At 46.9% G+C, this 12,911-nt stretch overlaps 1 protein-coding gene across 7 annotated transcripts in view; it reads right to left on the bottom strand.

Moving 5' to 3' along the window:
* The window catches only part of PPP1R12C (protein phosphatase 1 regulatory subunit 12C), a 35,375-nt gene that overhangs the window by 2,963 nt on the left and 19,501 nt on the right, over positions 1 to 12,911 (bottom strand). Inside the window, exons 8-20 of one of the 7 annotated variants that reach the window (XM_088142697.1) lie at positions 11,327 to 11,469; positions 11,144 to 11,238; positions 9,975 to 10,097; positions 7,506 to 7,694; positions 5,422 to 5,517; positions 4,805 to 4,899; positions 3,005 to 3,095; positions 2,606 to 2,743; positions 2,020 to 2,110; positions 1,634 to 1,755; positions 1,285 to 1,343; positions 693 to 801; positions 439 to 543 (exon numbers count right to left, since the gene is read on the bottom strand). In XM_088142697.1, coding sequence (XP_087998823.1) covers positions 439 to 543; positions 693 to 801; positions 1,285 to 1,343; positions 1,634 to 1,755; positions 2,020 to 2,110; positions 2,606 to 2,743; positions 3,005 to 3,095; positions 4,805 to 4,899; positions 5,422 to 5,517; positions 7,506 to 7,694; positions 9,975 to 10,097; positions 11,144 to 11,238; positions 11,327 to 11,469 — 1,456 coding nt within the window. Of the gene's footprint in view, positions 1 to 438; positions 544 to 692; positions 802 to 1,284; positions 1,344 to 1,633; positions 1,756 to 2,019; positions 2,111 to 2,605; positions 2,744 to 3,004; positions 3,096 to 3,765; positions 3,874 to 4,804; positions 4,900 to 5,421; positions 5,518 to 7,505; positions 7,698 to 9,974; positions 10,098 to 11,143; positions 11,239 to 11,326; positions 11,470 to 12,911 lie in introns of those variants that run through there. The other 6 variants (XM_088142694.1, XM_088142695.1, XM_088142696.1 and 3 more) reach the window with 6 other exon arrangements.

The raw sequence follows: 12,911 nt of genomic DNA, 5'->3' as shown, positions 1-12,911 counted from the left end.
GGTAGTTGCAAAGATGAAAATTTAAAGCAAGGTGTGCAGCCAGCTAATAGCTTGTACACTAAGGCTATATATTTTATTTATTTCTGTTACCTTTATAGCCCACCATTCATTCTGGAAGTCAAGGAGGCATATAAGGTGCTCCCTCCTCTCATTTTTCCCCATAACAACAGCCCTGAGAGGTACTTTGGCTGAGAGAGAGTGACCGGCCCAGATACCTTGTGAACTTCTGTTGCACAGGGTGGACCTGATATCCTTACTCCTGGTCCTACACCTTAAGCACAACACCCCGCATCCTACATCCCAAGAACTCGGTTTAGGCTGTGGCTCTACATTCTCTCCAGTCTTCTCCAGAGTTGCCAGCTGCTGCTGCCAGCCACAATGTGCCTCTTCAGCTGCTCCCCGCTCGCTCTCCCATGAGGAGCCTGCCCTGCCCCGTACCTGGGTCACTCTTTCCAGCTCCAACTTGATCTGCGTCAGCTGGAGCTGTGCCTCCTGCAACTGTTCCTTCAGCTTTTCGTTCTCAATCAGGAGATCTTCATACAGCTTAGAGACACACACGGGAGGAAAGAAAAAAGATTGAAAAAGAAAGGAGGCCCTTAGACAGCTAAACAAGCGCAAGATACAGTAGCATTCATTCGCAACCGCTTTTCCTCTGCCCAGAGAATGCAACCACCCCATCTCCAAGCACTAACTTTCTTGTAATAGTTATCCGGTTCTTCTCGGCAGCCCGACAATACGCTGCTCCCTCTCTGGCAGCTAGAAGGTGCTGTCCGGTTTGGCAGAAGGCTGTTTAAGTGATCACTGAAAAGAAAAAGCAGGGCGGTGTTGGGAGAATTGCCCCCTGCTGCCTCCTCTGCATGCTGCAATTCAGGTAGGCATAATATAACTTGGAACAGAAGCTTGAACAGGAAGGCGTAAGTGTGGTGGTGCTTTAACAGAACCACAACAACCTATGCCCATTTTTGTGGGTTAAGGTAGAAACGGGTGACCTTTCTTCTAGCCTGGGAGGCTGCTGAGATTGTACCCACTGGCGAACATGACATCACTGGGATGAAACTCAGGCTTAAAGAGGGAACAAAGTGGAGGCAGCGTGGGGGGGGGCGGATTCAAGAGTGACATGAGTGCTTTTAATCGCCCTTTCTTTAAACACACCCAGAAACACAACATGGATGAAGCATTTCAGCCTCTGAGGGAGGCTTCAGCAGCTATGCACGGCCCGTGGCTGCCCTTGTGTGATCACGGTTTGTTGCTCTGTTTGTTTTAAGACCCTGTGGGGGAATCTACCTGCTATGTACAGATGGGTCTTCATTGTGGACTTGCTCAGTGTCTTCATCTTCCTCCCCCTAGAAAAAGAAGAAATTGTGGTTCACAGGCTCCCAAGATGATCTACACCAGCGTTTCTCACCTTGGCAGCTTGAAGATGTGTGGGCTTCAACTCCCAGAATGGCTGGGGAATTCTGGGACTTGAAGTCCACACGTCTTCAAATTGCCAAGGTTGAGAAACACTGATCTACACAGTCGTGGGTGCGTATAAAAGGCATCCACCATCTTCACTGTAACCTCCCATCTATATCCTGAACTCCGCCCTTCCTCCAGCGCATCAGCCCACTGTTCTGGTATCTTTCCTGTTCACCTCTGAGTTTCCTCCCAGGCCGGTGATGCGCCTCTCCCGCCGGCCTTTCCTGCGGTCTCGGATAGCCAGTCTGTTTCGAAGGTCTGTATCCAGCTCGGAGCCAGCCTTCTCGACTTCTGGGCCTGCAGTTTAAAACAAGACACGCAGCTGAGTTTGGGTTGTCGACATCAACAGTTCTGAGCGAGGAGATGAAAGCTTTAAGATTTCCTTGAGACGGCACTGTGCAAACACAGGGAGAGAATGAAATGAGTCAGGATCGAAGGAGACGAAGGAGCCGGCGGCAGTACAAGAGCTAATGCCAGTCCACAGTGAAACATGTCAAGCAGGCAAACTGAAAACGAAGGAGAAAAGAAAGAAGAAGATATTCACCTGGATACAGGGGTTACCTTTTTGGAGCTGCGAATTCACCACTAACGGATTCACAGTATAAACTGAAGAACTGTCTGAACTGGGGAGCCGGAATCGCCTAGAAGAGTCCTGAATGAGGTGTTGGAGAATGAAGTTAGGGAGAATAAGAAGGAAGACCAGTTACAAACATGCTTTGCCCTGGTTCAAAACAACAGGGCCGCATTTTGTAGACTAAAGCTTGGAATGACTGAAAAGGGTTGTGTGAGGAGTGCCACTACTCCACAGGACGTGCCAAAATGCATCAGATTCTCAACGCAATCCAGTGCTAACAGGTGCACGCAAGGAAAGCCACACTTGGCAAATGACAGGAGTCACCTCCCGCTCCATCCCATCACAAAGGTTAGTATCCTGCTCAGCCTGGCAACAGGTACTTCCCTCTTCTTTTCAGAGGCCCTGTGAAAGGATCTGGACCCTGAGCAGCAGCCTATATTCACAGTTCTGTCTTAGAACAGGCCCAGTCTTTCCACTGATCCATTTATCATTAGATCAGGTTCTGACTGCCCAGGACTTCTTACAATGCTGGAGGGGCTGAACTGCAACTCATCCACCTCAGCAGATCCCTACCGTAGTCTCCTGAGATTGCTGCTCCCCATCTTTGTCCCGCTTTTCATCCTCCTTGTTCCTTTGCTCTGAAGCAGTTTTGGAATCACTGGCCCAGACCATGGTCTTCTCGGCCTCCTTTAGATCTGTCAGGGTTACTCCCTAAAAAGGGCGTGGGGACGCAAAGGGGATGGGTATGAGGGACAGAGAGAAAAGGTAAATGGAAAGTATATTCATCAGAAAAATATCCTGCCGTTCAGAAGATGCTGATGGGACTGTGGCCAATGGACAGCAGAACTCTTTGTAAGTCACCAAATTAGGCCAAGAAAGCAGCGCCTGAACTTCCCACTGCTGCCAGACCCATCCCAACCTGGGTGGCATCACCTTCAAGCTTGAGCCAGATTCTTCTGCACCAACCCTTACCTGTGTGGAACGCCTGGACTGTCTCATGAGCCTAGAGCGGGCCTTTCTTTGGGATTCAGACTCTTCGTCTCGCACTGGTGTCTGGTACGACCTAGCAGAAGAAACTGGTGGTCAGGCAGCATATAAAGGCTTCTCCTCACACTTTCTGTTGCTTCTAGGGACCCCTGTCAGTTCCTGCCAAGCATCGTAGAGCTGCTGCATTGGCTGGACATCGTGATAGTGAAAGGAAACCTTATGTACATTTTGTAAGTGTTAGGTACCTTCTTTTGTTTTTTGCTTGGCTTCTTCCACTTTTCCTGGCCACATACAATACCTTTCGTTTTGCCAGGCCAAAGAGGTGGAATAAAATGTAAGATGCGGAGGGGGAAAGGCAGCTGCAGTGCCCTTTTCATCTTGTCAAACCCAACAGGACAGAGAAAGGTATCAAGATGGGGCTAGACAGCATCCTGTGAATGGAGTATTTAGTGCATCACAGAAGATCCTTCCTTCTCCTGGCAGACCCGACCGACAGGCAAGAGCAAACAGACATTGGGAATAAGTGTCTGGCCAAACACTGTCCCTGTGACACCATAAAGTGGATGCCTGTGTACCAGTGGTGAAAGTTAATAAAAATCCAAGCAACTCACAGAAATGTAAGGCACAGAAGATCAGGATAATAACTGCATCAACAGAGACCAGTCCGTTTGACCTTCAGGGTCACCCCTCTACCAAGGCCCTAAGTGCTTTCCATACTGCCTGCCCCTGGCCCAGCCAACCCTCACCTTCGGCGGTCCCGGGGATCCATGCTAGAGCTGATGGCAGTGGAAGAAGGGGGCTGGTGTGGGGCAGGGGCTGTATCTATCTTCATCTGAAGGCCACCTTCTAAGTTTCTGCGGGGAGTGAGCAAGAAGACAGAAAGAGAAAGAGAGAGAGAGAGAGAGAGAGAGAGAGAGAGAGAGAGCACGCGCAAGAGAATATTTAGAGGGGCCTCCTGACTTCTGTGAGATTTCACGACACCAACCCATTGCTCCCCAAAATTCAGGCTTTTTCATCTAGTAATCACCTGGAGGCTCTTGCCTGCATGAATTTCCATCCAACATTCCCCCCCTTTCCCTCCAAAATCTTGCCACTTCAGCAAAATATCTAACAAACTTTCTGGCACCTATCCCTTTTCTTTTACAAAGGTAGGACAGTACTGCTAGTTTTTAAACAGAAAACAGTAAAAAGCAAACTGACATAGCACCTTACTTAAAGCCACTGAGGGTGCTCATAAGAGACTGAATAAATTAACTGATATTGTGAAGCTCACTGGATAACCCAACAACTTCACTTTCCCAAATATTTCTATCTTCCAGTGATACCCATCTCTACCCTAAAACTAGTGTAGTTTCAACCTATCCTATCTCCTAACAAAGGGCCCTCCCAATCCAGGAACAAACCTGACAGAGGTTCCTTAACTCCAAACTCTCACTAGCCAGAGCCAATATGGCCAATGGCTGGGAATGGCTGGAATAGAAACCCAACATCTGGAGGATCAAAGATCTCCTATCCCATTTTAATTTACTGGGTATCCCTACTCAAGAACACCAAGAGAGGCACCCTCATTTGAGGATGAGAAGGAGGGGAACATCCACCCTGCCAACTGTCCCGTCTCAACTAACCAGCTTTGTGTCTGAACAATATTCAAATCTAGGTCTCTCAAGTCAAATTTATTTATTTATTTATTTATTTATTTATTTATTTATTTGATTTCTCCCCCGCCCATCTCCCCCACAATAGGGGACTCATGCTATTTTAGCTTATCCACGGTAGATTACTCACGTGCGCCGGGGATCCCGGTGGGGTTCTGTGTCTGGGAGGGCAAATATCCGGCGAGTGGGGGTTGGGGTTACCCGTGCCAGGCGTGGCTCTTTGTTCTGGAAAAGAAAAGGAAAGAAAATACAAACATGATTGACAGCTGCTCCACTGTTAATTTCCTATTCTAGCTGGAGTGGGGGCAGCTCAGAAGCCAGCCGGAGATTGGGGACGCTTGGGGGCCCACTGCTGCAGACACTGACTGAGCACCTCTCCCTCAATACCAGTGGAACTGCTTTACCAAGGAGTGGAGAAGAAAAGATACAAAAAGCTTCAACATTGCTCATCTAACAGGGTAGCTGTGGCCCAGAGAGAACAAGGAAAAAGCTAAACAAAATAAAAGAGTGGGGAAAAAGTAGAGATGAAAGGAAAACCAGGCAAAAGAACAGAAACAAAAGGACCTCCAGTTGAATCCTGGACCACAGGTGACTCTCACCAGAGGCTGTTGGTGCCCACAGGTGTCCATTTCCCCATATACCCCCATGGCTCTCAAGCTAAGCCCCCCCTCCACACTACCCCCCAAATAAAGCAAAGCTAGCAAGCAAGGTATTCAGCCACCCTCTCTGATGGGTAGAGGCTCCTACCGGGTCACCAGGTGGCTCAGAAGCTGTGTTCCTATTGGCTAACCATGGGCCAATGGGATTCTTGCTCCACTTCTGCAAGAGCTCCTGGATGTCTTGCTGCAGATAATATAGGCAATGACAGGATCGGAGTGGAGAGGGACGGAAGGAGAAAGAAAAGAAAAAGAGGGCACAGCATACTGGTGGCAAAATTCATGCCTTGAAACCCCATTCTGAAAAGCCACCCCACTGAAGTGAAACAACCCACACTAGAGCCAACAGATGCTGCAAAGCTGCTAGATCTGAAGTAAGAAAGAAAGAAAGAAGCAGAGGAGAAAGAAAGTAAAGTGTCCTCCTTTCTACAAAAAGTGCTAAACACGAAACTGAGATTCTTCTTCTTCCTCAACAACAGGGATCCCTCCTCTTTGTTTTGTATCATGAAAAATACAAGAATCAAAGACGATCTGAACCTGACCAAATCTGTGTCCGCTTAAGCCTTCAGAAATAAAAGGCTGGCTCTTGCAAATGCAGCACAAGGCAGCAGTGTTTGGCACGGGCTCAGAGAAACTCTCTGAGCAGTTCACAGTTCACAAAGAGAGGCAGGCAAAATATGGCATCACTGAACTTTCCCATCCTGAAATAATCCATCCTGACCTTAGAACAAATGGTTTCAACTGTTCCAGTCTCGGTCCATTCCGTCTAAGCCAGGACTGGGCAATCTTGTGCAGCTGGAGGACCTAAGGCTATGGCAATGACAGGGTATTGACCCTAGAAGGAGCAGGGGCAATTTTTCAGCCCTTTATTCAAGTGTGTTCAGTCTATTGGTTTAACTGCACCTATTTTGCTCAGAGTTGTTTCTTTTTTTTTTAAGACACCTAGCCACTCCTTGGACAGTCACTAAGAAAATTCTAGAAGGCTGAAGATTACTTATCTGTGACCTAGTCAATATTGTCTCCTCTATGCTGCAGAAGCTTTCCAAAGATCAGAAAGGTCCTGCTACTCAATGTCGTCTTTTTTAATAGTGGAAATGCCAAATACTACCCACGTGCAAAAGATCTGCTCTGCCACTGAGCTACAGCACCTCACTGTCAGCTTGTGTCCCATCAATTTACTCTGCATCCATTAGACACGGAAGTGCTCTACCCTAAAAGACCAACTTGTCCTCCTCCTCCCGAAAGATCTCAACTTTTCTCCAACTGCTGTTCATGGGTTTTCAAGAATAAGTGCCAGAAGCTCACTCTTACCAAAACTGGTGGAAGACGACAAACCAGAAAGTATTTGATGTTCCATTACATACCCAAAACCATCATTACAAAATGACTGGCTTGCATAAAATTCAGCCTAGGATCCCCAACAGTCTACTTATCTTGTCTGAAAATTGAGGTCATCTGCTGGTGCCTTACTCTGGGCAGCTCCTTTTTCAGAGCTGCCTCCATTATGAAATACTCTCCCCAACCACCACCCAACTGATGTCTACCTGATCGTTTTTAAGGGTCAGGTTAAATCTTGTCTTTTTTGCCCACAATGGTGAGATAAAATCTGGAGCTGCTTTAGCTTTTCAGCTGCTATTGTGGGCTTGTTTGGCCTATTTATAGGTTTCCTTTGATCTTATCACAATTTTAAATTGTAAATTAACATTCATAAGGAGGCCATCTAATTGAACAACTGATTGCGGGGGGGGGATGAAACAGAGACCACAACTGTCAAATATAAACCTGATCCTTCTACTAACCTTCACTGCAAACTGAAGGATCCTCCCCTAACTGGATTCAGATACACAAAGAAGGCCACTGTTCAAACACCTTTTGGCATGAGGGCCAGATCCAGATCCTGTGCTGACTGGGGAAGAGAACAGCTGGCAATCCTCTCCTGTTCCCTGTATGAAGGCAGAGCAGTCCAAGACTTTCCTATTTCTTGCTGCCACCCTCCACTACACCGGGATGCAGCAGGTTAGCTTAGGGGTGCAGGGCAGGCTGTGTGTTACAAAGGTGTTTCCTACAACACATGGCTACTGCCAACTCTCAGAATCTACCCCAAGATGAATGATACACTTTAACCTAAGGGGGAGGCTGGCTTGCCTCAACAAACTTTGCCTCTGCCCAACTCACCTTTTCCTCTATATCAAGCCGAGGACTGGATGCTGAGCGCTTGATGCCGCTGCCCCCCTTGGATACCCCTTCATCCAGCTTGGCATCCTGCAATACACCAAAGCTGCTTGTTTTGCGCAGACTCTGTCTCCACGTGGCTGGAGCTGGCAAACTCCCTGGCTCCATGGTGCGACTGGAACCTCCGGAGAACTGCTGGGTAGGAACAGAAGGGGAGGGGTAGAACAGAAGGGGACAAACAGAGAAAGCAGAGAGAAAAGGAAGGAAAGGGAGTCAGGATGGATGAAGGGGATTTTTACTTGGAAGAATGGAGCTGGAAGGAACAAGGGGGATAACCAGGCTGGGCTAGACCAAGGAATTCAAGACCTGCATAGTAACTGAGGATTCCTTAAGAGAACAAGCAATCCCAAGACTCCAGTTTTGGCACTTAGATACATCAGAGCTATGACCCTTAACTCGGTAATAGCATGACAACTTAATTTCTTTTTCTCTCTCTTGAGAAATTACAGAAGAGGCAGTGCTGTGGCAGCATAAAACTTTGGGTGCCAACCTGAGAAGAAACAGAACTGGTTGGCTTTCAAGGCAAGAACAGATGTACTTCCACAGTCAGCTAGCTAGAAGCTCTGATTCATTTCTCCATATGAGATGGTGTGGGAAAAAGTCAAAGCCACCCAAGGTCACCCTTGCCAGAAAACCCCTTTCTATCATCTGGAGGTTTTCAGAGGTTACTGTAGAAAAGCTATCTGGAACATCCTCAGATGTTCCACAGCAAGCCTTAGCACAGAAGGAGGCCTTGAGGCTGAACTGTAGCTCAGGTGAGAGGAGCCAGGACTGCAGTCTTCCCAAAGTAGCTCTTCCTAGAAACCTGGAAAAATCTCTCTTAAAATATGCCTCTAGATTCAGGAAAGCCTTAAAATCCTTTATATTCGGCAGAAGGTATGGGTGCCGATAGGTCCTGGGTGCCTTAGCTAGATAAGATCTGTTGATGGTTTTGTCATTTTTATTGCACTGTCAACTGCTTCAAGTCCCTTTGGGCACTGTGGAAATTATTGGATGTATAAATAAACAAATGAAGGGGGAAATAATGGGGGAATCGCTCTAGTGAATAAGTAGCTGCTTAAAATATGGGTTAGAAGCAAACCGTTCTGGGACTGTCAGCAAGCAACGTATCAGGCAGGGTTTCCCAAATACAAACACAGCATGAGGGAACGGTGCCTACTGAGACCCTCAAGGCTGCCCCCAAAGCCTGACAGAGGCCCCCTCCCACTTCTGACAGTCCAGAGTTTCTCCAAGACAAGGCTGCCTGTTCCTCTCATCCCATCACGAAGTCCTTCCCAATGCAAATTCCAAAATGGAAGAGCTAATGCTTGTGATGAGAAGGGCTGCCCAGAATCAGAGCCAGCACAGAATTTCAAAATGCCATCAGGGCAGAGGGAGCAGCAGGCAAGCAGGACTTGGAAAGCGGCCTCTTTGCACCACACCTTTCAGGAAGTTTCAGAAAATCACCTCTGCTGCATTTCCCAGCCTCTCGACTGGAAAACCTTTGACTTGGCTGATGGGCTTTCATTCTCTGCTCCACACAGACACTGCAGCCCAGCCCTATGGCTCACTGTATCTGGATAGCTTTCAATGGAGCAGGCAATCTTCCTCCCCTCACCCCCCTGCCCCATCAAGGGCTACATTCCTTCAGAAGTAATGCTGGAGGAGACCCACAATCATGCCAATGGCAAGTAGTAGGTGGGACCAACATGCTTTCTTCTCTTCCCTCTTCGTCCTCCCCCTTCCCCAGTTGTGTTCTTTGTAACACACTTTTTCCTCTCTCTCCTCCCTATCTGTCAGGAAAGGGACAAACTGCTTTTGACTTCAGAACTCAGGCTGGCTCTTGCAGCCCACGGGCCAGTTTTCTTACCGAAGTACCACTTGACCCCAATAGCTTACAATCTCAGTGGCCCTCTTCATTTCCTCCCTTGGGCATCTTTAGGCTGCTAAACCACTTTCTCCTCCTAAATGCTAGCATTCTTATACACACAGACAAACAAAAACACAGCTCCCCACAGTGCACGGAGAGGGAACTACAGAATATCAACAACCCTGCAGCCTGTTTCACACAGTAGCCAGGAGATGCTTTCAGAATCTTCCCACAACGGGCATGTACAGAGTCAATGCTTTCCCTTAATCATACACACACACACACACACGCATGTGCGCGCACACACACACCACACTTGAGAGCACTAAGGAACAAAGCAGCTGAATCCCTGCAAACATCAGAAGGATGAACAGCCAAGAGAACAGCAGGCAGGGGTTCCTGTGAAGAAGTCTCTCTCAATTCACAGTCAATGACTGACTCAATTATAAACAGCTCTCTTGCAGATTAAGAGATGTTAAGCCCTACTTTGGGCTTCCTGGAGAAAACCATGCAAAGACACACCCCTTTGGCTTCCTCTTCATTCACTTATGTAGGACACTCACGGCAGCCTTTTGTCCCTTCTGGGGCACCAGTATGATCCCTGTTTTGCGCAAGCCTTGTCTCCACATGGAAGGCCCCAGAGGGCTTGGGATGGGCAGCAGAGGCAAAATGAAGACAAACCGTGGCTGGAGCAGGCAGGTGGAATGAGAAAGCGAGGAGGAGGAGGAGGTGCAGTGGATAGATGACGTAGGAAGAAATGTCAGAAGAGGGGAAAGAGGAAAAGAAAACAAATGTTCAAAGTATTTCATACAGCACAGACAGAGATGACACGCAGCAGAATGGAGAAGAGGTGCAGGTGAGGTCCAGCCAGAGGAATGAGAAGTCCTCTTTGCAAATGCAGTTCCTAGACTTGCTTGGGTCAGTATCCCAAGCAGGAGAAAAGTCAGATGCAAGCAATAAAGGGTTAATCAAGCATGATAGATGAAGCTGTTGAGCAAGCTCAGAAAAAATGCATTAAAATGAATTCATCACATGCTTCCTGCAGAAGAGCAAATAACCACAAAGAACTGATGGACAGCTGGAAGAGAAGAAAAGGTGACATTTCTAAGGGGAAATTTATTCTTTCCTTAGAGGTGGGCCACACCAAGTGCAGGACTAAGATCTCCTCGCTTTCATTTCCTACTTCTTCTGTAGAAATTAAGAGTTTACTTCTCTAATGACTTCTCAATAGAAACTTTGCTAAGTAATTGAAAGTTACATGACTCATCGAACCTAACCAGCCGAGGCACAATATTTAGGCCTCGCTAGCCTCAGCTGTGCTAGTTTTCTACTTGAAGAAAGTTTTTTGGGACAGAAATGTTACAAATGAAATTCCTCTACTTGTACTCTGAAATGGTACAATCCAGTATTATTCTGCTGCTGTTTTCTGCTGTATTCTGCTGTTCAGGGCACATGAGTACTCCTTTGAGACTAGCAGCTGCAGTCCCATATTAAGTGGCATGAATGAGCTGAGATGATAAAGTGCCTGGGGCCGTTCAAGCATTTGTCATCCTCTGTCTCGAGCTCCGGTAAAGGTTGTTTAGACAGTGGATGCAGGAGTTGGGTTTCAACTACATGACAGTACTGGTAATGATCATATCTGGACCCGCAACCTGAGAAGGAAATTAGGACAATGGAGAGAGGAAACTCAAAAACACCTGACTTCCTTTGCCACCACAATGACTTGCCTTACCTTTTGCCCAACAGGACAAGGGGACAGAGGCCTAATGGGAGTCACAGAAACTCCATTCACTGCACTGCTGTCTGCTGGGGGAAGAGCCTTCACTTCTGCAAGAGACAGGAAGCAATTAGAGATCAATCCATTATGGCCTGTTTGAGCTGATGAGGGTCCTGGCTGCTGCGTAGCTCCACTCACCATTAGTCTCTGGTGTTTCGTCCCCCTCTGAAGCCGAACTGGTCTCCTCCTCGCCAACAGCAATGGTACCCAAGGTCTTCCGCTCCTTTGACTGGTCTTGGACAGAAATCTTTTCTTTGCTGCTCATGCGACATACAGAGCTCCTAGGAGAATCAGAGCAAGAGATGGGTGGAAGAAGCTGAAAAGATCTGGCTTACCCCACCAGAGACATATGTCACAAAATCAGTTATGTATGTACTTAGGCCAAACTAAAGAACATGGCAGGATAACAATTCCAAGCCACTTAACCATCCCTGGTTCTACCTGCTTCCATTTTCCTATTTAACACTGGGTTCAAGCTGGTTGGTTGATTTATTTATACATACATACATACATACATACATACATACATACATACCTATGTATTAGCCGCCCAACTCCTATTGCTATGATATGAATCACTGTCCTTGAGATAATATACCGTTTATCTTGTAATATGGATTTTAGACTATTTAAGATGCTGCTAACCAGTCTAGGTCTAAGCTCACACAGGTGGTCCTCATTTAACAACCACTCATTCAGTGACTGTTCAAACTTATGACAGTGCTGAACGAGTGATAGTTACGACTGGTTCTCATACTTACATCCTTCACAGTATCCCCATAGTCATGTGATTGCAATCCAGGCGCTCAGTGCCTGGCTTGCAATTACAACATTGCAGCATCCCATAGTCATGTGATCACCATTTGCTACTTTGCCACCTTCCTACAAGCAAAGTTGATGGGGAAGCCGGCAGGAGGTTGCAAATGGCAACCACATGACATCCTTGCTTAATGACCTGTGGCGATTCACTTTACAATGGTAACCAAAGTGCCAGAATTTCCATTGCTAAGCGGTGCAGTCATGTGACATCACACTTTACAACTGCGTTGCTTAGCGATGGAAATTCCGGTCTCAACTGCCATCATTAACCAAGGACTACCTGTATTCATGTGTGCTCAATGCTGGAAATGCCACATATGTGAAAGGACAAGAGCAATAACATCACATATGTACCTCCAACTGTGATGGTAAAGGAACACTTACATGCCTTTACAATGGTTCCTATAATAGAAGCCATATGAGAAAACGGGCACACTATTCCCATGTTTCAACATGCACAAGTTGGCCAAAAATCTGCATACAAATCCCAAACTGCCTCAGTGATGTCCCAGCAAGTGCCTAACTAAATCCCTCTCCAAGCATGATAGCAGACAGTCCTTGCTAGGAGGCTTCCTTTCCTGACAACAGGCCCTTGTAATTTGTACAGGCTCAACATGTAACCATAAACAGTCAGAGAAAACAATCTGACAGCTGCAATTTCAAACCATAAACATTTCTGTAGCAAACACTTGTCAAACTTGCTGTACACCAAATAAAGACTTCTCTCTCCAAACCTGTTTTGCCACTTAGGTTTGTTGGAGGAATGATGGTCTGATTTCACACATCTGATCCCAGGGGCAGAAAAGTCTAGATTAAAATCCTTCAAACATAAGCGTATGAAAGCAAAGGTTGAGGCTGGGGAGTTAAGCAGAGCTGAAGATCTGGCATTTTCCGTAATGCTACA

Source organism: Python bivittatus, unplaced genomic scaffold, assembly GCF_059951505.1.
Source record: "Python bivittatus isolate LINGU-HERP-01145 unplaced genomic scaffold, Pbiv_v1 ctg000440_np1212, whole genome shotgun sequence".
NCBI classification, from domain to species: Eukaryota; Metazoa; Chordata; class Lepidosauria; order Squamata; family Pythonidae; genus Python; species Python bivittatus.
Note: the sequence above shows the minus strand (reverse complement) of the source record. Positions and strands in the feature narration are given on the sequence as shown.